This window comes from Buceros rhinoceros, unplaced genomic scaffold (genome assembly GCF_000710305.1).
Source record: "Buceros rhinoceros silvestris isolate BGI_N320 unplaced genomic scaffold, ASM71030v1 scaffold17806, whole genome shotgun sequence".
Lineage (NCBI taxonomy): Eukaryota > Metazoa > Chordata > Aves > Bucerotiformes > Bucerotidae > Buceros > Buceros rhinoceros.
Window position 1 is genome coordinate 43729 of NW_010418466.1, and position 26924 is coordinate 70652.

The window sequence follows — 26924 nt, forward strand, 5'->3', positions numbered from 1 at the left end:
TTGATTGTCACAAAATTGTTGGTTTCATATTACTTTTAGAAATACTGGTTATCTCTAATCTGGAAAAAATCATTTAAGTGGATGAGGTGACTATAAACAATCTTTTCAGTTTCTGGTATGTTTCAAAAATTGAATTAAATATGGCTGTTTTGTTCAAACCACACCGCCTGTTTCGTTGGGACAGAATTTATAACTTTTATTCTAAAATGCATGTTTAGGTTTCTATTCTCGTCTGTGTATAGTAGCTTTGTAGCCTTGCATACTGATAAAGGAATTTTTTTTTCCAAAGAAGAAAAAATGTTATATATTTCATTATGGAACATTTTTAAGATGATTTCCATGACAACCATATAATAAGATTCATGTTTACTTTGTTTGAGTTCTCAATGTCTTTTTAATGACTCCTGCGTAATTAAAACAGAATGCATAATTTGAGGTTACATAATATAAATCAGTTTTGTTTGCATGGTGCTGAATAATGTTAAGACATGTACGATGTACAGTTTAAGAACCTTACGTGGATTTGTCCATTTGTTGCAGAACTGTGAGAAACTAGAAAATAATTTTGATGACATCAAGCACACGACTCTTAGTGAGCGAGGAGCACTTCGAGAAGCAATGAGGTAAGTCTGGGTCACCATAGCAACAGTCACAGATGTGGTAAAGAAAGAGTCATTCTTCATTATTGGGGGAACAAATGAGTTCATTGCCACCATTCAGCTCTATTCTCTAAGGTATTAATTTGTCAGTGGAGAGGCTTCCCTTGAGGCTGTACTTTGGTTTTGAAGCTGCATAAATGTTAAGCCTGACTGCACAGTAAAAAACGTAAATGTTTAATTTGTTATTTAAAATGCTTAAGGGGTGCCTTGCTTTATATTTATACTAAACTGTGAGTGAATGAAAATATTGTTCATCTAAATTCTGTAAGTGTTAAAGCAATTGTACAATTGTGTTTGAACAAACCTGTGTTTGGTTTTAAGTAGGATTTGATTTTTATGTGTGTAGTTCCTGATTTTATCACTAGATTTACATGATTTTGGTTTTGCTAATGGAATATTAAAATCTGTCAGTTCCTTTATATATTGTAGAGGTGTATATTTTGCTTAATATCCTCATATCTTTGCTCTTAATGCCTATTAGAGGAGGTTAAAATTAGTTGGTGCATGAATCTTCTGGCACCTGTACTTGCTCTGTAGAGTATCTGGGTACAGGACTCCAAAGAAACTTGCCAGCCGTAGTACTATGCTGAGAGGTGGTGGAATCGGACAGATTGTCTTAAAGCAATCCACTGAATAATCCATGAATCAGAAAATTATAGTAACCTGTACTTTTAAAGGCTTTGAGAGTTGGATAGTAAAATGTAATGATGCAAACATGATGCATTTCACTTGCCTGATATCAGAGTAACTTCTTAGACTTGCATTAACACAGTAAGAAGTAAAAAAGAACCAAAAAAAAAAAAATAATACTGAGAATCTTCTTGAAAAACTACTTACACACATTTGCTCTCCTTGGGTTCATAAACTCTTTAAATTTACGGGGGTGTGTGAATAACTTTATGTTCATGACGCTCTTGTCTTGTGTACGCTACTATGAATGAGTGTAAAGGTATTCTGACTTGAAATGCAACCTGGCTCTTTTGAAGCCTTTCTTATTACCTCCAAATTATGTTCTTTCCTTTCTGAATATTTCAGCTACTAATGTTGCAAATAACCGTAAGAATAATGGCATTCACCATTTTGATTGCGTTTTCTTCCTCTTTGCTTGTTTTGCTTCATACATTTAGGATTTTTTCTCTACGTTGTTGATCACCTGTGTATGTAAAACTTTTGTGTAGTGCCACTAAATGGAGAGTGATTTAAAATAAAGATTTTGGAAACTTTTGGCTACATTTAGTATTTTCAACAAATTGGATTTCAAGTTGCTGCTCTCCTGTAACAACATTCCATGGGTAGGTTTGTGGCGTTTTGTGATGCATGACTCAGCAGAGTTAATCTTTTAAAAACTTGGGAGCTAACAGCTCTTTGATGATAAACATTTGCTAGCAAAGGGAGCTTTGGCATTCCAAAGGTCATGTTTTTGTTACAAGGACTATGTGTAGAAGATTGTTATGAGTCTGTGCTGTGCGTACAATAAAAAGCACTTTACTATCTCATAAATTGGTATCCTGGCTATTTCTGCTAGTGTACAAGCCGTTCTGAGTAATAGTTATTGATTGTGGAGTATGGCAGATATTATGCAGTGCTGAAATGCTCTTAATTGCAGTCAATATTATATGGTTGATTTTTTTCTTAGTTGTTTTCATCGAAGTAAAGAAAATACGCGACTTACTGAATTAAGACTGTAGTATGTTTTTATAACATACCTGAGTAACACATAAAGGGTGCAAAATGTTGATTTAGAGATACACGCGTGTGACTGTGCGTATTTTCTAAATGTGTGTAGAAGACACTTGGTTTAGGCTGCACGGTTCTTTCAACTGCTACGTAGTGATGCCCTATCCTTGGTGGCTGCTTTTTTCTATTTGGATCCCAAGATTATCTGTAGTATATGTAATTCAAATTGTACATTTTGACAGTTTAAAGTTCACTTTCTTTTCCCTTAAATACAGTGGACATTGGACCAGATGTGGGAGGACGTAGATTTGCTGGCCTCAGTGTTGTGAGGTACCTGCCTCCTTTTGGGAAGGGATGCATGCGTAAGGGGTTACACGTTGCAAAGAGGCACTAAAATCACGTGGGCACAAAAACAACAACAAAAAAATCCTAACTGGATAGCTAAATGGATATATGTGGATCTCAGCTGAGCCTTAAGTTGAGTGGGCAGTCTGCCCAAATCCTCTCAGATTTCCCAGAGTGGTACTACTGGTCTGCCAAATGAGAGATGCAATGAACTCTTTTCCCCAGTGCTCCTGTTTGGAACAAGACCTTCTGTTTTAACTTTCTCTTTGAGAAAAATGGTCACTTTAATATGGGTTTCAGTGCATTTCTATATATGAATAGAAAGTCTATGAATATCACTGTGCTCTGCATAAACAAACACTAATATTCAAGAAGGGTCTTATTTTTTCCCCAGCTCTTCAGAAACTGAATGGTACTCAAATTAAGGATTACGTGAAAATCAGCTTTCTTGTTTATGTATATAGATGTATGCAAAATAAACTTTCTGAAGGGTTTTGTAATGATCATAAAGCATATGAACTTTCTCTAGTTCTACTTTACATATTATTTTAGACCTTGAAGGAGATGAGCTGATAGTAGTTTGCCATTACTCAGTGTAGAAAGAGTGGTATTTTAAGAATTTGGTTTACTTATGATTGCAAATAAAATCATAACACATTCAATTCTGTTAATGTTTTGCTTATTTTGTTAATGTACTCCAAATGATTATTTATTATTGTATTCTAATGCAACTGCAAAGCTCAAGTAAACAATAAAAATACATTAGTTTTTTTCACTGAGGTTTATAAATGGACAGACTTTTGCTTTACATACCTTGAGTAATTTAATTGGGTGTTTTATGGGCTAACTACTATATTTTGGTAGAAAAATAGCATAGATAAATACCTATGATGTCAGGTTACATAAGTGAGAGCATTAAGGTTTTGTTAAACAGGGCTCAATTTGTTCTTAAATAATCACTGTAAAAAAAAAAAAAAAAACCCTGATCCTCAGTAAAGCTTCATGTAGAAATTTAAAGGAGCTTTTAGACTTATCTGGCTGCTATGAGGAGATAAGTATTTGAAGAAGCGGAAGTGATACAGCTAACTGTATGGTGACCCTGATAGTCTTTTCATAGATGGAAAACCAAAATGTGGATAGCTGCCGTAACCATTCCTCTAGGGAAAGTAGGGTGAAGTAGCCTTGAGGAGTCTTAAAACCAAAAACAGCAAAAAACCCCCCAAACTGTAATGTAACTTCTAGTAAAAGTGCAGAAGAAATTAAAATCCAATTATCAGTATGAATTTAGAGGAAGATGTGGTTTCGAGAGTTACTGGATTTAACAAGGTGAAAGACAGATTTCAGAGAGCAAAAGACACCAGCTGGCAGGAAGGGAATTTTTTTTTCCACTGAATCTGTTCACTCACTTTGTATACAGGCATCCATTGTTATCAAGAGAGAGAACACAGACTTGCTGAAGTTGGAAGGGCCTGTTGGAGGTGATCTTAGACTAGTAGTCTTCAGACTCTTTTGGTTGTGCACCAACAAAATGTTTTTGAGCAAGACCCCCAATATGTGTGTGTTTATGTCTTATTAATTATATAATGTACGACTGTACTAATGTAATGTGTGATATGAAGCACACAGAAGAACAGAAATTAAAAAGGATGAAATAAAGATAAAATAAACACTACTTAATTTAAAAAAATGTATTTATTAATGGTAGAAAAAACATATTTTCTTCCCATGTCAAGTGGATTGTCTTGCACACACTCCACTTTGGAGATCACTGAACTAGAGCATCCTTCCTGCTCAGATCAGTGTCAAGTAGGTTGTCCAGGGCTGTGTCGAGCCAAGTTTTCTGTGTCTCCAAAGATGGAGCCTTCACAGATGCTCAGAACAAACATCCTCACAATAAGTATAACGAAACCCAAAGAGAGATCCATAACACCTCCCACCCCCCCTTTTTTTAACCGTAATTCCTTGGTTTTCAGGTTGTGCCCTTTCACTGGGCACTATTAAGAAGAGTCTGGCTCTGCTGTCTTTATTCCCTCCCATCAGGTATTCCTGCATATTGATTAAAAAACTCCTGAGCCTTTTCTGCTCAAGGCTGAATGTCCTCAGCGCTCTCAGCCTCTCCTCCAGTCCCTTAATCACCTCGGTGGTCCTTTGCTGGACTTGCTTTGGTATGTCCGTATTTCTCTGCTGGGGAGACCAGCACAGGCTAGAGCACCCCAGATGTCTTGCTCAGCATCCCCAAAGAGGGATTCATAGAAAACTGCTTTACGGATGGCTTTGGGCAATCAGAGAAGGATGTCATCCCTCTACCAGCTGGTAATACTCTGCCTAAAACAGCCCAGGATGCTGCTGGCCTTTGCTGCAAGGACTGGTTCAAATTCGGCTTGTCATCCAGGATCCCCAGGGCCTTTTCTGCAACGCTGCTTTGTAGCCGGTTGGCCCCCCCAGCTGGTGTCTGGACCTGTTCCTCCCCAGGAGCAGGAGTTCCCTTGTCTGTCTGGGGTTGTTTTTTTTTTTGGTTTGTTTTTTTTTTTTTTTTTTTTTTTTTTTTTTTTTTTTTTTTTTTTTTTTTTTTTTTTTTTTTTTTTTTTTTTTTTTTTTTTTTTTCTTCTCTTAAGTTCATGAGATTTCTGTAGGGCCATTCCTCCAGTCTGTCAAGGTCCCTTGGAGTTAATACTCCCAACTCTTTGGATTATCAGCTGCTCCAGGAGATGATAAATTGCCTTCGAACAGTACGCTAGTAATATGCTTTAGGCCCGTGTCTATTGTAGATTTCGTGAACCTTGTGTCAGACAGATGAAGCCATAGAGCTTAACATCTTCTGAATCTGGTGTTGCAATTGTTTACTTACGGACTGAGTTGCTAAGCCATTATGGTGGCTTGTGGCAGTGAGCAATCAGTGAGACTGGCGAGATGTTAAATATGTGAATGGGTCCTACTTGTAGGTGAATAGATGTATGGTCTATGTTATGAGCACTGACTGCGTTAGTATGTGTGAAAGCTTTGCAAGTGAAAAATTAAAGCTGAGTATTTTTGTATGGACTTCTTGTTAGTACAGGAGGATTTAAATATATTTCTTTGTACTTTGAAGTGGGAAAAGTTTGCTTGTCTGAATCAGCATAAAAAGACACCAAACTTCATTTTGAGTTTTCTTTTGCATTCGTATATTTGCATATGTTTTTGGATGTGTACATGGGAGTACTGTGATTTCCAGTTTGATAGAAACAGTTTCTGTTAATGATGGTATTCACTGTTGTCTTGACAACTGTATAAGCTGGGGTTAGTAATAATCAAACTGCTTTAATATGGTCTAGACTCTCAGATGTATTTGACAAATATTTTCTATGACTGGGCAAAACCCAAGAAAATTGCGCTGTAAGAAGTTCCATGATTTCACAAGTATTCATTAGTTTGCGGAGTAAAAGAGATTTAAAAACATGTAAACAAAACAAGTGTGCAGCGCAAACTACAAAATATCGGGTAGCCAACTTGTAAGAGCTCTGGTCTGAGATGTGGCAAATAGAGCTTCAATTCTGGTTCTGAGTCAGACAGCTTGGTTTTCACAGTTCAAAAAGCCATGGAGCTGCAGAGTTAGAGAAGTGCAGGCACGAAATATAAAGAAAACGCGAACAATGAAAAATGGCGTATTAGAAGTATGCCAGCTTTCCTGAGCTTTTCTGAGAAATGGGCCCAATCTCAGCTAAGTTGAAAGGGAAGGTAAATGAGGACTAAAGATAACTGCTTCTGGGTTCCTGATCCAGGTCTCAGAGATCATCTATTGAAATAAAATCTTTGTGTCCTGGGGAGATGGAAGCCTTTGGAGTGAATTCCAGTGATCGGAAGTATCCACTAGCCTTGTGATTAGTGTGCTTATTTGGAACTGAGGGAATAAGTTCAAATTTCTCTTCCACCACCTTCTGTCTTTATACTTCTCTCCAGGGCAATCATTTGAATGCTGCTTGGAAATGCTTTTAGGGGAGAAGTAAGTGATTGCTTCCTATGTATATAACGAAAATGTTGTTGTGCTGCTTCCAAAGTGCAACAATGCTCTGCCTCCCTAGGTCACCGGCACGTGTTCCTCTATCTCACTACCAACCAAACACCCCCTCACCCCAGAGGACTTACTAATTAGGAAAATCACTTTGATAGGTGCCCCCACTTTGGCATATACAAGACAATCAGATGATCAGTCAGTACCGGTTTATGAAAGGCAGGACCTGCTGGACTAAACTTGATCTCCTTCTGTAACAAGGTGACTTAGTGGATGAGGAAAGGGCTGTGAATGTTGTCTACCTAGAATTTAGTAAAGCCTTTGCACTCTTTCTCATGGCATTCTCCTGGAGAAACTGGCTTGGATGGGTGTACGCTTCACTGGATATAAAACTGGCTTGATGGCCAGGCCCAGAGGGTGGTGGTGAATGGAGTCAAATCCAATTGGTGGCCAGTCACAAGTGATCTTCCCCAGGCTCAGTACTGGGTCCTGTTATGTTTAATACCTTTACCAGTGATCTGGGTGAGTGGGTCAAGTTCACCCTCAGTAAGTTTGCAGATGACACCAGGTTAGGTGGAAGTGTTGGTCTGCTTGAGGGTGTGGGGGCTCTACAGAGGGATCTGGATGGATCAACGGGCCGAGGCCAATTGTATAAGGTTCAACAAGGTCAAGTGCTGGGTCCTGCACTTGGGCCGCAAAAAACCCCTAAAACGCTACAGGCTTGGGGAAGAGTGGTTGGAAATGCCTGGTGGAAAAGTACCTGGGGATGTTGGTCGAGAGCAGCTGAAGATGAGCTGGCAGTGTGGCCAAGAAGGCCAGTGGCATCCTGGCTTGTATCAGCAATAGTGTGGCCAGCAGGAGCAGGGCAGCGATTGTCCCCCTGTACTCAGTAGTGATGAAGCCACACCTTGAATATCATGTTAAATTTTGGGCCCCTCACTACAAGGACACTGAGGTGCTGGAGCGTGTCCAGAGAAAGGCAACAAAGCTTGTGAAGTGTCTAGAGCACGAGTCTTATGAGGAGTGGCTGAGGGAACTGGGGTTGTTTAGTCTGAAGAAAAGGAGACTCAGGGGAGACCTTATTGCTGTTGCCAACTATGTAAAAGGAGGTTGTAGTGGGGTGGGGTCAGTCTGTTCTCCCAAGTAACAGGACATGAGGAAATGCCCTTAAGTTATGCCCAGGGAGGTTTAGATTGGATATTAGAAAAAATGTTATTCTTTGGAAGGGTTGTGAAGCATTGGAACAGGCTGCCCAGGAAGGCGGTGGAGTCTTCCTCCCTGGAGGTATTTAAAAGATGTGTAGATGTGGTGCTGAGGGACATGGTTTAGTGGTGACTTGGCAGTGCTGGGTTTATTGGTTGGACTTGATGATCTTAAAGGTCTTTTCCAACCAGAAACATTCTGTGATGTATAGGCTTATTCATTTAGACCTTTATTTAGACTACATTTGGCTTAGCTATATTCCTTAAAAAAATTAACTGCAGAGATGTTCAAACTGAAAACAAAACAACCCACAAAACTGCAATTTATGGAATAGACCATGATCCCCTTAATTTCTTTTCTAGATATGTATCTTGACAATTTTATAAATTTATCTTATTAATAGCATACAGTAATAAGCAGGTGCTGCAAAGTGCTAGTGTTGCTAGTTATTTGGTGTTGCATAGGAATACATGCAGAATATTAGAAGCTCTTGAGAATCCTTAGTACTTCCATGGTAAAGACTACGTAGCCAACAGAAATGAATTTAATATTATATTGAGCGTTGTTTTGGAATCAGAACTTCGCTATCATCCTTAGCGTACATTGCAGAACAAACAGATTGTTAACGGCACTTGCATTGACCAAACATTGGCCATATATCTTCACAGTGCAAGACAGCCCTCGGTAAGGATGGCTACAACTGAACGAGCTGCGTAGGTGCTAGAGGCTGTTCAGTGGCATTAACAGGCTTTTGGGTTCACACAATTTTATCTTGTGCTTTGCTGGCAAATTCACTCTGGAGTCACCCACTAGCCAAGCTGTGGGGGCCCTAGCAGTGCCTGGAATGCATTGCTTAGATCTTGCCACTGTGGAATAATTTCTGTCTGCTGGCAGGCACTGTGCAGAGCTGTAACACCAAGCATGTATTGGAACATGTGACATTAATGTAATTATTTTTGAGATAGTTATTAGAACCTGCATTGTCTTTCTGCATCATTTACATGGAGAATTAAAGCACTTAATATTTCATTTTGCAGTTGAAGGTTCTGATATATGGGAAGTCTGTTGTTTTAAATCATGGGTATAACTCACACTGAAGAGCTTATGAAACTAGTGATAATGTTTATTTTCACTTTAGAATGTAATTAAATTGCTTTATATGTTTTTAAGGTATAAATCAAGAAAACTATAAAGTGTCTGGTTTAGAGCTTGATTGTGAGAGGCTGTTCTTTGAATGTCAGCTTCATAATACCTTGGCCAGAAAATTTGAAACATTTCCAAGTTTATTTCAGCTGATTGTTGCACATACTTTGCTGAAAATATTGTATAAAATTTCTCATTTTTAATTTGTGAATTGTAATTTATTTTTTGATCTAGTGATGTTAGAGTATATCCATGTTTCTTTAGATAGTCCAGGAGAGGGGATCAAGTTAAAATCGACAGTTTTCCTTTGAATGTTCCTTTAATCACCTAGCTAGCATAAACTCAGCAAATACAACTTTAACTGACCTAAAATTGTGCATTGATGATGTCTGTGACTGGCAGAGGTAAAAGGATGTTGAATTTTTTGTCATTCCGATTAGGTTTGCCGTTACTTTCCATCAGGGGACTGAGTTATGCCTTGTAGTGTGTATGAACAATACACGTATCTAGAACAAAATTGTTAGCAAAACAGCAAGTGATACAGTAAAATAGTAACACAACAAATAAAACTTCTGGTTTTGGAAGCTGCATTACAATTACTACTTTTGTTGACATACTGAAGTGTGCTTTAGGCAAGATCTTACGTGAACATTTTTGGTAAAATCTTGCATGTTTTTCATTCTCTTTTTTGTGTGTATTACAGTGACTGAATGATGCTTCAGGTCTGTTCTGTGTAAGGTAAACACATCGATGCTGTGTTCACGTGTACCATTCCCCAAAAAATATTTCAGAAAGGAGAGAAGAAAACAAACCCCACTTTCCTGTCACTTCCTGGGAGGGGAGCCTGGTTTTGCTTTATAATCGTTTAGTTTTATGTTTTAAAGGAAAGAATTAGGAAACAGTCAAAATTTTGTTTTTTAGCAAAGTGCAGGGAATGGTGCCTGATGTTGCTGGTGAAAGAGGTTTTGAAAACCATTGTGGCAGGTGGCTTACCACAAAGACTCCAGAGATGGCATGCAGTGGGTGCAGCGTTATACACGTCAGTAACCGATAGCCACTTGTTTGCAGACTGTTAGAGCAGAAAATTACATTAAAGAATCTTGACTTTGCTCTATGGGATCCTCCTTTGTTACTTTTTAAAATGCAAGGTTTTAAAACACTTCTGAAATTTGTTATTTGCTACCATTAGCAATCAGGAAAAATGCTCTGGATTGCTAGAGATGTTATATACCACATGGACTACCAGGCTTACGGATAACCTAGTTTTGTCAACCTAAACACTTTGAAAAAGTTTTTGGTTCATTACGTTAAAAATATTTTCTTAAAGTTTGGAGATGAGTGAAGGAAGTTTGCTGGTGGTCTTGCAATGAGCCATGGATTTCTGTAGATTATTGATCCTTGAATTTATGTTCCAGTGCAATGAAAGGTTTAGTTAGAAGTTGACTTACACCATGTAAGACCATGATGAAAGTCTGGGATGTACACGGGAGCTGGGTGCGTTACAGCTATCGCAAAGGAGTCAGATGTTTTGGTTCAAGCCGTCAAAGCTCACACTGTTTTATTTGTAAGCTGTCAATTTAATCTGCACTGCAGCCAGCCCTTTGAGAGTACCACGTTCCACATGTATTCAAACACACCCCATTTCCTTCTCTTGTACTGCCTGCTCTTCTATCTGGGTCTGAATCATGGGTCATCTACCGCCACCACCTGCAACTCCTCGAACTCTTCCATCAGCGCTGCCTCCAGACAATCCTAAACATTCACTGGACTGACTACATGACTAATGTTGCTGTCCTTGAGCAGGCAGAGGTCACCAGTATTGAGGCCATGTTGCTGCAAACGCAGCTGCGCTGGGCAGGGCACGTCTCCAGGATGGCAGATCACCGCCTCCCTAAGATTGTGTTCTACGGTGAACTCACCACCGGCTGCCGCAAGAGAAGAGCCCCAAAGAGGAGATATAAGGACTCCCTGAAACAACACCTCAGCCTTGGCCATACTGACCACCATCAGTGGTCCACCCTGGCCTCCAATCAGGAGATCTGGAGACACACCATACATAACACTGCTGTGTCTCCTTTAAGAGCACGCGTAGAATCAGTCTCGAGGAGAAAAGACAGCGCAGAAAGAACCGTGCCTCGACTATACCACCCAAGGAGACCTTCCGCTGTGCTTTTTGCAGCCGGACTTGCCTATCCCGCATTGGCCTTTTCAGCCATCAGTGCGCTTGCAGTGAGCGTGGGGAAAGCCCTTCCCAAATCTTCGTCCGCGAAGCCAAGCCATGATGATGATACGGTCAGAATCTAGTCTGTCTTTACAAATGCTATTTTAAATATATCTGCACGTGTTTCTCTTCAGAAGTTTACTGCAGTTCTCAGGAGCCTCAAAAAGTGTAATCTTTCTTCCCTCCTTTGTGGTGTCCTTTGGAGTCATGGCATCTCTGAGTACCTTTTTCTCGGAGTTCAGGATACAAAGCAAAATTAGGGGATTGAGGACAAAATATGCTCTTCATTCAAAACTGCTTTATTAAATAATGTGTGTCTGTACATTGTCTATTCGTTGTGGTCAGATCATCATTATCTTTTCTGATTATGGTTTGTTTAGAACCCTTTGGTTATAGCAAATATTATTAGCCATGGTTACTTAATTTGCTACTTCTCAAGAGCCCTAACTTTGTATTATACTGGCTGCTGTGGTTCTGGACGTAAAAGCAAATACCCATTTTCCTAGAAGTGTTTTGTATGATAGGGCGAGAGTGTTTCAGAGATTAAACTGTGTGTCCAACTGTGCCCCAAGATATTTAACTTCTATCAAAATTAATCTGCCCTTCCCCTGTAGACTTTTGAATTTTAATCCTGGTTATTTACTTAAGGCTATTTTGGAGAGTAAGAAAAGATTTTCTAAGTTTAATGTTCCAATGGAATCAACCTGTTTATTGAAAATATTACTCTAAAGTGTATTGGATTTTTTCAACAAATTAGTTGTTAAGAAAATAAATTAGCATCCATACCACACATTTAGCTATTTGGCTACAAAATTTTGCAGAAACCGTTTTACATTCTTGTCTCTAAGGTACACAGATACTTTACAGGAAAATATCTTCCATTGGAGTAGCTGTTGGTGGGCAGCCCTTTAAGCCCTACTCCCCTCTAGGTCTTTCAGGGTGCTGCCCAGAGACTTCCACTGTTAGCTCTTAAGGCAAGACTAAGTTTTAGCACCTCTAGGAGTGAGGAGTGTTAACATTTCAGGCAACAATTTGTACAAAGGATGTTGCTTACAGTGAGACAAACGTAAGAGGTGTTGTGGAGAGGCAAGGAACAAACCAAATACTCTTCAGAAGCATCTCCTGCCATCTTGAATGTCCAGTGCTTGTCTAGGATGTGCTTTGTAACATGCGGAGGAAATTGGCAGTGGCGAGACTTGTTGTGGAGCAGGTGTTTGCAGTAAATTTCCGTTTGTATGTCTTTAGGTTATTCAGCCAGTCTGGAACATTTCGTTCTGAGTTGGTCTGATACCAAACTTCAAGGTGGTGGCTTTTTGGTTGGTGTTTTGTGTGGTTTTTTTTTTTTTTTTTTTCTTATTAAAGTATTTAAACCGTTATCTTAATGCAAGCCTACAGGAAACATCTGCTTACAGTTTGTATTTTATTCAGTCTACATCATTCTCTGTTTTCTGAAACATCCACATGTTTTGTCAAATAAACCCTAAACAGTTCTAAATATCACCATAGTATGTGGATCCATTGAAATGAATTCTAATAATGGATTTGCATGTGGAATGGAATTTAATGGAAGGAATCATACTGTGATTTCCATCAGAATAGTTACAAAAGACATTGATGTACAATCTGACATCATTACAATACAATAATCTATTAAAACTGGGTTTTGTAAAATATTTTAAAATGGTACTACAACTTTTAAACTACTATTTATTAATAGTATTTAATTTTTCTACCACTACTGTATTTTAAAAAATACTTCAAGGTGTATTTTCATAATACAAAAAGATGTCTTTATAGAATAATTTTCCATGTTTTCTTTTTTCCTACCTGGCACATCTTCCTGTTTGAATGTATGGAGGCTTCCTGAGTGTTTCTTCCTGCTTATCCATGTTGTTTTAGTAAACAGGAAATGCACTTGAGCATGTGTGAAATGACTGTTGTTCCCAGGGATGTGCAGCATGTTGCTTGGCTCACTGCTGGCTGTTAGATGTTGGGCTGTGCCTTGTGGTGTCCATGCCTCAGTCTTTCCAGCTGCTGGTGCTGTTCACCCTCTTCTGCCCTGAGGTGTATTCTCTTGCGATTTCTTCTCAGATAAAATAATTAATTGGGGTGGGAATTGTTCTCCCTTGAATTAAAGCACCGTACAGGGATGTTTAAAAATACTTAAAACAGGAACTGTTAAATATTTAAGAGAGATTCCTGCTCCATTGCATACGTTTCCCTAAAGAGAGCTGTGATTTGAAGGGGTAAGCCTGAGTGCTGCTAGCCATGTGGCTGCAGTAGCCAAAACAGAGTTGAGAATCCTGTTTCTTGAATGCATCTTCCCGCCTGCACTGAGATGCAGGTGCACTGTTATCAGCACCTCGTGTAACTGTTTTTTTGGTAGATATACACAAGCTGAAGTGGCTCCTATGCAGAGGCATACATTTAGTCATGGCCTACCTGTAGTGTGCCTCTGTGTCATTCTCACTGACTCAGTCGACATTTGTGCAAAGCCAGGGAGGCAGCGTGTGCCCAGGCAGGGGGATGTGCTGCTGCTGTGAGTTCTGCTTATGGCAGATGAGCCCTTCTGTGCTGTCTCCAAGACAGGCAGCTGTGACCCAGAAGCTGCAGGGACACGGATGTCCATATGATTTGGCCAACCCTTCCGGACTAGGTTAAAACGAGGCTGAAATAAACACTACCTGCATTTCTGGAAGGGTTACCTTGGGACTTAATGCCAACTGCTTAGCTGTAGAGACCCCTATTGCTGGGCCTCACTGCTCATATAGGTACAGGCATGCTAGGGTGTCTTCTGCTGTTAGAGATGTAGCCATTCTAGGGATAAATTCTTTTGTGGCCAAAATCATGGGGAAAGGCTGGCTAATACCCCAGCTGAGAGGAGAGGGCCGCTGTTCACCCAATTGCGGATTAAATCCCTGATGTTCCTTTTCTAATACAGGAAGCCGTTTAACCAGGGAATCATCAGAAATGTTTTGTCTCTTTCCTAGTTGAATTAGATGTGTTTCAGTTAAGTGTAAAACTATCTTCCTGTACTCCCTGCTTCTGTGATCAGTTTTTATCCTTTATTCCACTTGGGTTCACCGGGTGAGTGAAGACTTTACCCCTAGATTGGAAAGGTTTGAGTAATCTTTTGATATTGGCATTGCTAAACATTCTTTCTCTTGCTAGTCTAACAATGCAATAATATATAAACTTTACTTCATCTTAAAACCATACCTGGAAACAGAGCTTTGAAAGGCAACATTTCAATATTTTTCTCTTCTGTCATACTCATGTAATTCTTGATATAAGACAAGAGTTCATTGTCTTGTGCTGAGAGTGTGAAGCTACAAGCTGATAATGGTAACTCAGTGTTTGTAATGTGAAGCATTGTTCCTGTGGTGTAGTCCAGCTACACGATAGTAAAGCTTTCTGTGCTGCTTTCCTAGTTGTTTCAGTAAGTTTAACGCAGTGGGCAATGTGGTACGCTTACAAGGTAATGCGTCAAGCCTACGGCTGGCTGGAAGTGCAGTGGAAGTTATTCTAAGACTTTGTGTGCTGGCTAATAACTCTTGCTGAATGTGTGTGATGATTGTCTTAATGTATTTAATGTCATTTCATTGCAAGGATTTTGCATCTTAATTTTGAGACATTATGGTATTCTAGAGGTACTTGAACAAGCTTCTCTGTAGATGCTAAATTAATGACATTGTAGTTTTAATCAAATATAATTTCTGAATGGTTAGAGATCATACAGAGACTTCTTCCAAGACCCCGCTGAATCTTATGAAATCAGAAAGAACTACTGCATTAATTTGGTCAAATGATGTAAATTTTTCCTCCAAAAAGTTCTATTTTATGAGGAAACATATAAAAATAAGATCTAAAAAGTAAATTTATGTATAATATCAACAGACTGTCTCATTTATTTCTGAAGCCCAGAGAGCTCGTAATGTATGAGCAATTTGGCATCTAGGAGAAACCAGGAGTGGTGAGGCATCCTTTTTGGAGGTGGTGTTGCTGTTGAGACCTGTAGGGTTGTATAGGAATTGCTTAGAAGTTTTGTGTTGGTCTCGTTTTCACCAATTTTCACGCTGCTTTAAAGTCATTCCCCAAGTCAGTAGACATCTCTGTTGCACTGTGTCAGCCCACTACAACTGTCTTAGAGATAAATTAATGTTCCTTACAATTTTAAACAGTCCTCAGCAAAATACCTATATTTAAAATAGTATGAGAGTGGCTTTATAAACTGCTCGATGTAGTATGTGTATCTCATCATGTTTCAAAAGTGATGAGGAACATCACAGTATTAGCAGATAGTTCACAATTAACGAGTTAATCTTCAGCCTTGTTAACAGCCTCAGTATAGAGGTTACCAGCGCATGCTAAAAACATGTGAACCACAGATAGCTCAGAGTAGTTTCAAGCAAGTTATTGAATACTATCATAGGTAAAAATACCAGCTGTACTCCACCTGGTTTGATTTAATCTTTTAGAGGTAAAATTCCCCATCTCAGACTTTTTTTTTTAGTCTTACTACTAAATTTTCAATCAGCCTTCTAAAAGAGTATCTGTCACCTCTTGATGACAAATATTTTCTCTGCAGTAATAAGTTTGTGCTTACAGTAAAACCAGTAATTGCTACTAGCATTTAAAGCTTTCCAAAGGTCTTCAGTTATGTACCTACGTACATTTTTCTTGAAGCATTTCTGAATGTCTTTGGCAGCACTGTTCCATCACTTGTAGCATTTGTCATTCCAGGAGGTGTGCTTATTCCAACTGATTGGAGTTATTTTGGCACTGACACCTGAAGAGCATATGAAAGAAAGTGAAGAACAGAGGAGATGCACAGGGGTTAAAAATCTAGCTATTACCCTTGATCATGCTCCTTCAGGCAGAAGTAGTGTCAGGTGCGCGAGGAAAAGAAATGACCACTGACTTAGCTAAGAATCAAGGCTCTGTACTGGTCTAGCAAAGCAAAGGTAACTGCAGACAGTTACTAATGGGCTTGAAATGGGGGATCAGTTAGTACTGATATCCTTTAGTAATTCCTACTAGCATCAAGAGCACCAGAAAATTTCCATGCAGTTAACATAGCGAGCTTGCTGACTGCAAATGTGCGTATGTTTATCTGCGTTTAAGGGTTCTTGTGCATAAGAATTGTTTCATGTAGTGGTGAGTGGAAGAAGAGTGAGTGGTGAGTGGGTGATAGTATGTGCCGATTTGGCAAAGAACGTATATTGAATTCTTGTGTCAGTAGTGGCAATGATCAGAGTGCCTTTCTGATGAATTATTGAGTATAGGGCAGTCAAAACGCTCCTCTCAGCGGTGACATAATTTGGCATAGTATGTGCCAATATTTAGTGAAGAATATACATCTGGGACTGTCCAAGTTGGCTTTAGGCTCCTACAGCTGCTTTCAGAGCTCTGAAAGCTCAATTTTGGACTGGGGAAGAAAAAAAAAGCCCCACCTTTGAACATCACCTGTCAGGGGTTTTGGGGACATCAGTTACAAAAGGAGGCTCAGTCAGAGATAAAGATCAAAACTACACAGTGACAAAACATGCTTGTCCCTGGATATCCTGGATCAGAGTATCTGCTCAACACCTTGGTTTGCTTTGATGACTAACGCTGCTACTGAGATGCTACTGCTTTTTCAGTAACAAACCTCCAACTGAACCACTGAATCTGTGTACGTAACATGCTGTGATTTTTTTCTTTTTTTTTTTTAACCTGTTTCCTTCCAGGCAAACATACAGCAAGGGAACAAGGCATTACAGTATGTGTTTCTAATGCTGAGTAAACAGGCTTGGCTTAAAAGTTAAAGAAATATCCAAATTCTGTACAATAAATAGCATCATTCTTTAAACCAAAGCATCATGCTTTCTGCTGTACCAAGCAGAATTACTGGAAAGTTTAAACTCAGTGTTTCGTTTATTGTTCCCAGTCAGTAATAAGTTCCCTCCTCAAATTGCATGACTGAATCTTTTTCAGACCTTCAATTATTGTGGCACTGAATTTTCACCAGTAAATTTGTGAGCATTCCCATGCATCGTGTGTCACTGTCACGTTTTATGTTTAGTGTGGAACTCCTCTGAGGTAGTAGTTGTACTGCAAAAGTAACGTTGAGTGCTCAGGAGGTGAAAAGACTGTGCCTTTCCAATAAAGGGAGAATTATTTGTGAAAACAAACTACGCTATTGTTGCCCTCCTAAATATGTGTTAGTGCTGTGTATTTGCTTTTATATTTAAAATTGCCATTTAATGGTTAATGTGGGAAATAACTAGAAGGCGGAAAAAAGAACCTAGCAGCATTTTTATACTGTATCTTGGCTGGGTCAGTGGCACTAAATATAATCTGGTAGTTTGCGTATTTTGTTTTACCTTTGCATACTTCCAGTGAATGGATAGTGGTTGGTTAATACCATTAATCTATTAATTATTTTCCTTTAGAAAAAAAAAAAAGGCAGCGGGGAAGTTTTTTTCCTCATTCTTTTTTATATAATCAATCTGCTGCTACCCGCTTTACTGCCAAGCATTCCTTCTCTATTGTAGCATAATGTTACCTAGGGAACAGCTTAAAGCTGACACATACAGTGGTGACACAAATTAATTTCACAGTTATCAGGATATAGGGTGATAACAACAATACGAACTACTGTGAAATTACCATTGTTCCCATTGAGTTACAGTGTAATTATTACTTCTGTGGCAGCTATGCAAATAACTTATGTCAGCGCTGTAGGATGGGATGTGCTTTCCTTTCACTGATTCGGTACTTTGTGGTTCAGAGACATCTTTATATACTATGAACTAGAGCTGTGCATTGAACTGGAATCTAAATATGGTTATATCTTCACAAAAAAAAAAGAGAAAAGCAACATTAAAGAGACTAAAATTCCAAATCCCTTGCAATCTGTCCATTATCACCTGGAATTGGATGTGCAAATATATTCTAATTCAACACTGAAAAAATCAAACTGTTATTTTTCCATTATTTCCAGCATGAAAGTGGGAATCTTCATTCAAAAAGGAATTTTTGGGTTAGTTGCTTTTATTAAGGGACATTTTCAGGTTTCTTTGCTGCTATTTTGTGGAGGCTGTTTGGTGGAAGGGACAGGTGAAGAGATGTTGTATGTGGTTTTTAATGATAGGTAGGAAAAAACTTCTGGAACAACATTAAGATACTGTTCCCAGTATTTAAGATGGAATGTACCTATCTTTGAGCCTAAAATATGGGCCCTGGAAAAAACAAAGCAACTATTGAGGCTTAATGATAGCAGAATGCAAGAAGGTCACACAACATGGTGAAGTTGGCACAGGTGCTCCTTCTGTTGCTTTGTTAGAACCAGAAATAAGTGTGCTGTGGGGGCTGCAGGTTAGGTTACATATTTTCAGAAAGATAAGCTCCATATTTGGTTTGGTGTGGGTTTTGGTTTTTTTTTCTACCCCCCATCCTTAGGCTGGGATTTTCAAAAGTTCCTAGAGAGCTCAAGTGTGCAACTTGAGCTCACCTTAAGCTCCTTTTAAAATTTCCAGTGGCTAATGACCAGAATTTCAAAATTGCTGAGAATTCGAGATTTGAATGTTTAAATGCTAAAGAAAAAAGAGAACTTTTGAGACATGCCATTTAGAAAATCATTGCAGCTATTTCATGAAAAGAATGATCAAATAGAACTTGATTAAATAAGTCCATAATCGAGTGAAAATCTGTGTGCATATGGTAACTCACTCTTACCAAAATTGTGAGTGCAAGATAAATTTCCCTGAAGGACAAAATGCTGGTGATGGGAAAATTTTCTTTCTATTTCAGAATTTTGTGAAACTTTATTAACAAATAATCCCAGTGGAATGATACCCTCTTTTTAAATATAAATTCTTAATTTATATCTTATTGTATATAGGAAATGAAATTGAAGAAAGTGTTTTCTCATTTTAGTTATAATGACTTTTAAGATATTATTTTGTGAAAGATGTTTTCTCATTAAATTTGAAGCATTTTTTTAAACTGCAAGTTAGCTTGCAAATGGAATCTGTTTCCCCAGTTCTCGTTGTATTGCATTGACAGAAATACAGAACAGCTTGATGAGCCTGTTTCTGTGAGAATTGACTTGTGAAGGAATAGCTACGAACAACGGTTTGGAGGAGCTGTCTGTCCTCATGAGCTTTTCTGAAATGTGTGTCTGTACTGCATCCTCAGGATTTGAGCTGCAGAGATACGCTGTAAATTTGTGTGAAAATACAGCAATTGTAACTTTTTTCCTTGCATGAACGACTGCATGAACATTGCTCTTTTTTGAGGTTACAAAGAGAATTGTAGCATTAATATTGAAAAGGTAGGAATAGCATCCAAAAGATGTTGGAACATTAAAGAAAGGAGCCATGATGGGTGTCAGTATCCCAATACACATTATCTGTGTTTTTCAAAATAACTCTTTTTTTGAATTGCTGTACCTGAAGGAGAAGCATTTAAAAGCAACATATTTGGGGTATTTTTTAGTAGTTCAATAGTTGTAAGTTTGTCTCTAGAAAAGCAATGTTCTGATTCTTTCTTCTTGTCTTTTTTTTTTGGTGTGGGTTTTTTTTTTTTTTTCCATCAACACAACCTGCTCGGGTTTTGCACTGATGGAGTATACTAAGAGCATAAAACCTCTGCAATGACGATCTCGGGGGAAGAAATCATGAAATAAATAAACCTTATGTTTTGGCTCATTTATTATCCACGTGATGAATAATGGTGGAAAAGTGTGTGGTAATTAATGGACTGGCATCATGGAATGAATCCTGTTTATCATATGGTTGTTGCTCTTTTTAGAGCTTTGCTGACAAGTAAATTTATTGCAGTATGAGTAGGTCGCTAATTAATATTAGCAAGACTCTGCGAATACACTAAAAAATTGCTTTAAAATGTTCATGCTGTCACCTGTCACTTTTATCAGTTCCAGGTATTGAAGAGCTAAGTCAGTATTTAATGTCACCTTATTGCTTAAGTGCAGTAGTATTTAACCCATATAAGTTTCATTTGAAAGAAACAGCTTGATTTTGTGAAGAATTTCTGGAAAATCTGCTGCAATCCGTGCATGCTATCCTTAGAAGTCAGCCTTGTGGAAGCTGGTTGTAGAGATTTAGAGCTGCTGGAGGCACTCATTGTCACAGTTTTGGGAGGAGTGGGAAGGTCGGGATGGGTAGTTTTGTGACTGTGGGAACTTCCACTGTTGCCAGTAATCAGCAAGAAGCTCAAGTTGATCATAAAAATCAAGTGTTGCCTTTTGTATACCTGATGACCCAAACAAGCAGTTATGCCCAGGGTAAGTGATATGTAGTGACAGATTTTTGATGTAAGTAGATACAATAAAGTTGGTTTTAAGGAATTTAAATCTGAGCCTGTATGATGCACTCTTTCATTAATATGTAAATACAACAGATATCCAAAGCTGCTTGCATAAAAATGCCCAACAAACTATAGAGTGATAATTAAGCATAATTTGCTTGCAAAATAATTAGTGTTAATTATTGTATTGCTTTTGCTGTAATTTATTTATGGTTTCTTAGGTTTACTGGACAAATAATGGTAATTCTCTGCTGCGTGTGACACATTCAGGAAGGCTAGATCTCTTGGTACATTTTCAAGTAAGGGAATGATCTCAGCTTGTTCGTTTGATGGATTTCTTCCCCTTCACCCCTGATGACCAGTTTCAGATATCCTGGTTGGGAAACAGGAGGGAAGAGTGGGCTTGGGCTTTTTTGGTGATAACCAACTCATTTTTTAGTCTTTTGTTTCTTCTGCCTTTTTTTTCCTTTTTTTTTTTTTTTGTTTCCAGTAAACTTCGTTTTTGCTCATGTAGCCTACTATGACTTCTAGTTAAGAGGGCCTGAGCCAAGTCCTGTAATGTAATGTTTCTTCCTTTGCTTATGGAGTAACTTACGGAAAGGTAGCACCTTTCCAGGCTGATGTTTTCTCCTTCAGTCTGGCTGGCTGCTGAGTGGTCGCAGTGCTTAGCAGAAGCAGCCTGAAAGCTGAGGTCCAGCTCTGACTGCCAGGGAAGCGGATTAGGACTTGGTGGCTTACAAAGGATCAAAACCTACCTAATAGCTGGGTCACTCTCCTGCCGCATAGTGATTGTAAACTTCTGAACTGAGATCTGTAAGCAGAGCCCCGGGAAGGCCCTCTGACAGGTTCTTGTGACTCCTGTCAGCCAGCCAGCCTAATCTATCTGGAAATATAACCTGAGCTGTATATTACATGCTGTTAAGTACAAACGACTGTGCATGGTACTTGAGCGGTGGTGTAAGAATGAGTAAAATCTTTTTTTGGGAGCATTGATGGACAGGATGTCAAGGGGCAAGACTCCTGTTATTTTTACATTCTCACAATTGACGCTGCTTTGTACTTCATGCTGTGACTTTATCCTGGGAAAAAAATGAACCACGTGAGAATGGGAGATGTCCTTGCTTATGTTGCACTTAATGGAAGGCGGACTTTCAATGTGCAACTCGCGTGTCCCTTCCTGTTTGACACAGTTGCTGACATGGGCGTGTGCTTACTTGAAAAAAACCTTCTCTTGGAAGTTCTACCTGCTGAAAGAGTGAAATGGCTTTACAGAAACTTCTCTCTTCTTCTCAGACAAAAAAACTGTGGTCCTCTTGTTTTAAAGTAATAAACCTACTGTTTCCTTATGAAGGCCACTGAAAATTAACAGTTATGATCCTTGCTTTGAAGAATATAAATAGTTCCTCTTCTCCAGGGAAAAATATATCAATCAGTGCCAAATCTCACTAAATTAAAAAAACAAATAACCTATTTCATTTTGGCAGGATTGGTAATGTTCTGATCCTTGGTTTCAGGGCCAACATATTTTTCTAGGTCTACGTAGAAAGATGCTCATGTCATTTCTGTCTCTACAGTAAATAAAAAACTGGATCAGTTCTCCTATGTTGTCTCTGTAATGAGTTCCAACTGGAGTACTACTCTTCCATGCTTGGCAGCTTTTCAGTGGAGCATTTTCTGGTTTTAGAAAGAAAAATTTTTAACCTCTTCTCGTCCAGGAATGTACAGACATTGTAACATAAGGGATTACCTTAAAAGTAGAAACTACATAAAATGTTTGAGATTTATGGTCATTAGTATATTTTCTGTTTATCCAGAAGAGTTGTCCACGTTCTGACATGACTTCTTTCTTGTCTGGGGAATCAAGAATATAATTTCAGTTTTGTTCTTCATAGTAAAATAGAGGTTCTGGCATCCATTGCACCAGATACAGCCTAGGACTATGAGCTGATATCTCATATCAGCTACTTCTGTATGGCATAAATTTATTTTATTTGGTTTTTTTAATTGCTTTTCTCTGTAGTCTTTAAGTTTTTCCTCATTGAAATACTAAAACCTGCAAGAAGTTTGTTTGTAAAATGATTTGACTGGTCAGTTTGCCACTGACCAAGGAAACAAACTCAGTGGTAATAAGATTTCAACTGAAGGCAATATATGGCATTGTACTCTCAAACAATACTAAACAGGTAACACTGTCTTAGAGCAGAAGTGTGATCTCTGCTAGCTTCCCTAGAAAATTAGATGTGATTAGGGAATTCCTTTGGGAAGAGCGATCCCTTTCCATTGTCCCTCCCTAACACCTATGAATAGCTTGCTTTATCTTCTCATTTTGCCCGTCATGGGTTCTCATTGTGGTTGAATTACATCTGCCCCTCTGTGTGCTAATTTACAGCTATGGATTCCTTCCCTCAGCGCACATGGAAGACTCAGCAAAGAGCCGAGTACTTTGGCCAACACCGAGAAAACATTTAGGCTTCCATTTAATTTTAAATGAAGACAAATTCATATGCTTAAACTTGAATGCATGCTTCAGCGTATGCAAAGCATAGGGCCACGGTGCTTGTGTCTGCAAATGTAATGTCTATACTATATGTATAGAAATAGACTCAGATCTTGGTAATTCATCTGTTGCTTCTTGTGTGATCATGTCCTGCCATGTGGCCAGTGACTTGCCCTGAAGCAGCTCATTTTCCAGACGTACTCAAGGGATCAAACCCAAGTTTCATCCATACCAAGAACACTAATACTCCTGTCACACTATGGATAGTCCTGATCTTGTGTGAGTACATTTCTGTGAGGAGTAGGATTAATAATTAATGCATGTTCTTTCTGTGTAAAATAGGATAATCTCTGACAGATGGTGGTTTTTAACAAGAACACTGCAGTAATTCAGAGCAGACTAAGCATGTTTTATTTGTGCCTTGAAACTGAAAGACGCTTACATGAATATATGTAAAATATGCGTGGCTTTCTTGTAGTCTATTGCTAGTTTTAGATCGTGGGCATACTGGATTTTTATGAGGTTGTAGTAGTAGTGGTGGTAGTGGGGTTATGTCAGATTTCTTAGCATTATAGAGAGCGTTTGCCTTTAGCTGTCAAGTGTGCCTGTCTGTAGGTGAACAGCTGAGAGGAAAACCAAATTGCTGCTAATGGTAGCAGCTTATTAAAAAGTGCAGGGCTATCAAACAGTTATTTTTGTACCAGCATTACTATTATCAGTTAATATAGACATACAATAGCTGGTTTTTTTATTCCTTAAATACCTTCTATAGTCCTGTGAAGGAAGCAAGATGCTTAATCAGTTCTTATTCCTGTTTTATTGAGGCATGCTCACCTAAGATTTAGAGGGCAAATTGGGCACCCATCAGTACAGTCAAGCTGCACTGGCCTCCAAAGAAAGATCATCTGTCTCTTTCTGAAGGCTGCAGAGATATATTAATGAATGATGAAATGGCTGATGTACTATCAGGAGCTCGTCCAACATCAGCATCAGGCTGATGTGCTAGGACTGCCTGATGTGCTATAGACACGTAGGATATTTAGATTCTCTCATTGTATGTAATGAACTGTCATAAAAAAGCATGCACCATGGCATACTTGTGATGGATGGGTGTCATTGCTTAAATGAAGGTTTTGAATCACAGATGTGTGTGCAAGTAGCTATTTTCTTCTATTGGTAAAATACTATACTATTTCTCAGAACGAGTAATGTACCGTATATGGCACCAAAACAGTGTCTAAAAGTGCATCATATCATGCTAAGTAGTAATAGATACATCTATTGAAAACAACATCTAGTTTGCATTTTTGGATGTATCCATTTGGACCTTTTTTCTATGGAAATATGATTTTGAAATATTGTATATCTGTTTAACAGAAGGGATGTCTTTTTCAAATGCATTGAAAAGTATATAATATTTTTCAAAGACATGGACTGATTATTTAATCCATTTTTATATTGAAAAGGCTATTAACATGTGAGAATATCTTTTAGGTTACCAGGTATTTTGTCTGACATGGTAGTTATGAGACACTGGGAGTGATTATTAAAGTCACTTAAGAGTTGCCTGTAAGTCCCTAAAGCCTGAGAGCACCTAAAGGCTGCCAGAGTACTTGTGCTGATCTACAACTAAAGAGCTGCTCAATGCTGAACTCCACAGTAGGTTTCCAGACGGGGCGTGGGTCTTACTGTTCTGAATTGATTCAGTCTCCCCAGGTTAAGCAAGCCAGGTGTATAAAAGAAGTTAGTAACTATCTTTAAGCTAATAGCTTAGTGGAGCTTAGCAAGTATGTTTGGCATATTAAATATGTGAGTTCAAATCCCTGCTCTTCCTGTTTTTTGGGTAAACACTTGAATTTAGTCCTTCTACAGCTCAGGGCTCCAACATAGTTTGTCTGATGGTGGTTGCTGTGATACTGTGGGTTTTTTCTCTTTCAGATGGAAAAGCTAAGCTTGAATTCATTTGTTCGTGAGCAGGAACGTAGTGATAGCCTTGGGAGAAGGAGAGGCATGGCTCTGTTTTGTCTGTAATCTTGTCAGGTATTTAAGCAAGTAAATTATTTGCAGCTAGTATCTTGCCTGGTTTTTTGAGAGTCTCTTATGTATACCTCTACCTTCTCTGTCCATTCATTTAGTGTGAGTTTTGAGCCTGAGCATCCAACTTGGGTCAAACCACTCCACTGTACTGAAGGACAGGGCAGCTGGAAGTTAACTTTAAGCCCAAATCTTGCCTTTACAGATTAAACAGTAGTCAGATTACTTTAATGTCTGAATTTTGAATGCATGGAAAGGCAGTAGCATGTGCCTGAATGGCAGAAAAGATTTAGCAATGAAAATACAAGCTAGTTCTGTGAATGAGCAGTTATAGTGGTAAATGTAAGATTTAGAAGGTAGGATATTCTAAAATCCCCCTTAAGTTTTGAACTGGGAGAAAAGCCTATCTTATTACCATGTCTTCAAGATGGCATGAAAGCTTGAGACTGTAATTCAAATTGCTTCTGTGATTTGAGGAAAAATAATTCTGATTCTGGTGGCAATACAGTTAAGTGTTATTGGGTGTTACCATTCTAGTCATGTTTGTGCTGAGGTGAATTAGAAACAACATGAGGTGACATCATCTTGAATAGCTGTAATCAGTTTGGACTCAAGTTTCCATCAGATTCTATCCACATGTATTTTTTACATAGCCATTCACATCTCTTCTCCGTTTTGTACACCACAGCCTCGGTTATTCATGAGTGTAAGCAAATGGGAGAGGAGAAGCAGAGTCCAAGAGCTGCATTAGTAACTGCACGTCCTTCAGGAGCCCCCAGGAATCTCCCTTTCTTAGAGATATTTGAGATCTCACTCTTCTACATTTATGAATTTGATTGAAAAAATCTTTAAATGAGACTGGATCAATAACTCTGGTTAACTTATTTTATCTCCTTCAAATAATGAGATGTAGTTTTGTGTTCTCTGAGTTTTGAATACGCACACCTTCTAAGACCTTCTTTTACATCAGAATTTTAGTATTAGCATTAAGTCTTCAAAATAATTCCTCTGGATACAGTACTTGGTGCTGCACCGTAGGAGAGAGAGATTTGGTGATAGGGGCCCAATGACATCTCTGCTTTAGATGCCGCTGCAGAGATCTGCATTGAAAACAGCCTGAAGAATGACTGGGAGATGTGTATAGTGCTTCCCACTCTGACATCACTGGGATGGATCTCTCTAAAGCCTAACAATTGCTATTTGGTGTTTGTATTATTAATTTATACATATAGTATGCATGGTCTATGCATTTGTTTAATAAGCAGTCATCTCAGTGGATCTACTGGGCAGAGGCTAAAAGTGGAGTCTGCAGCGAAGGGTGAGATTGTAGCAGAGATTCAGCAATACTAAGGCAATGCAGAGAAACGAGTAAAGGGGAGATGCAGTATTGTAAAGCAGTGTTAAAAAATGGAGAGGTATGTATTTCCCCCCAAGTGAGCTGAAGCATGGTAATGTGTCACTGAACAAATAGTGGTGATAAACTGTAAATTCATTAATATGTAATGTCTATTATCTCTCGAGTTTTGCCTAGTGCCCCATTGGGATCCATGGTGATTGGCTATAGACTGACAATTGTCAGCTTTAGTGTGTTCATAGACTGAGATGAAGAGTAGAACTTGATCTTCTCTCAGAATAGGTTTCATAAGTATGCTCTGTATCTGAGAAATTGCTCTCTAGAAAATATTTTCAAAACTCTAATGCCTACAGAGTCAGAATTCTTTGAAACAGTTGCCTGAAATCTGTTTTCTTTTTCCTGTAGAAGTAGATTGACTTAGAGTAGAAAAAGAGTTAACTCTTGTTCTTGCTGCACTGACATGCAGCGAGGTTACTCTATTAGATGTTATG

General features: G+C 38.6%; 1 protein-coding gene across 1 annotated transcript in view; it reads left to right on the top strand.

The window, feature by feature from the left end:
* The window catches only part of DPYD (dihydropyrimidine dehydrogenase), a 166389-nt gene that overhangs the window by 39670 nt on the left and 99795 nt on the right, over positions 1-26924 (top strand). Inside the window, exon 3 of the mRNA XM_010138569.1 lies at positions 541-623. Coding sequence (XP_010136871.1) covers positions 541-623 — 83 coding nt within the window. The remainder of the gene's footprint in view (positions 1-540; positions 624-26924) is intronic.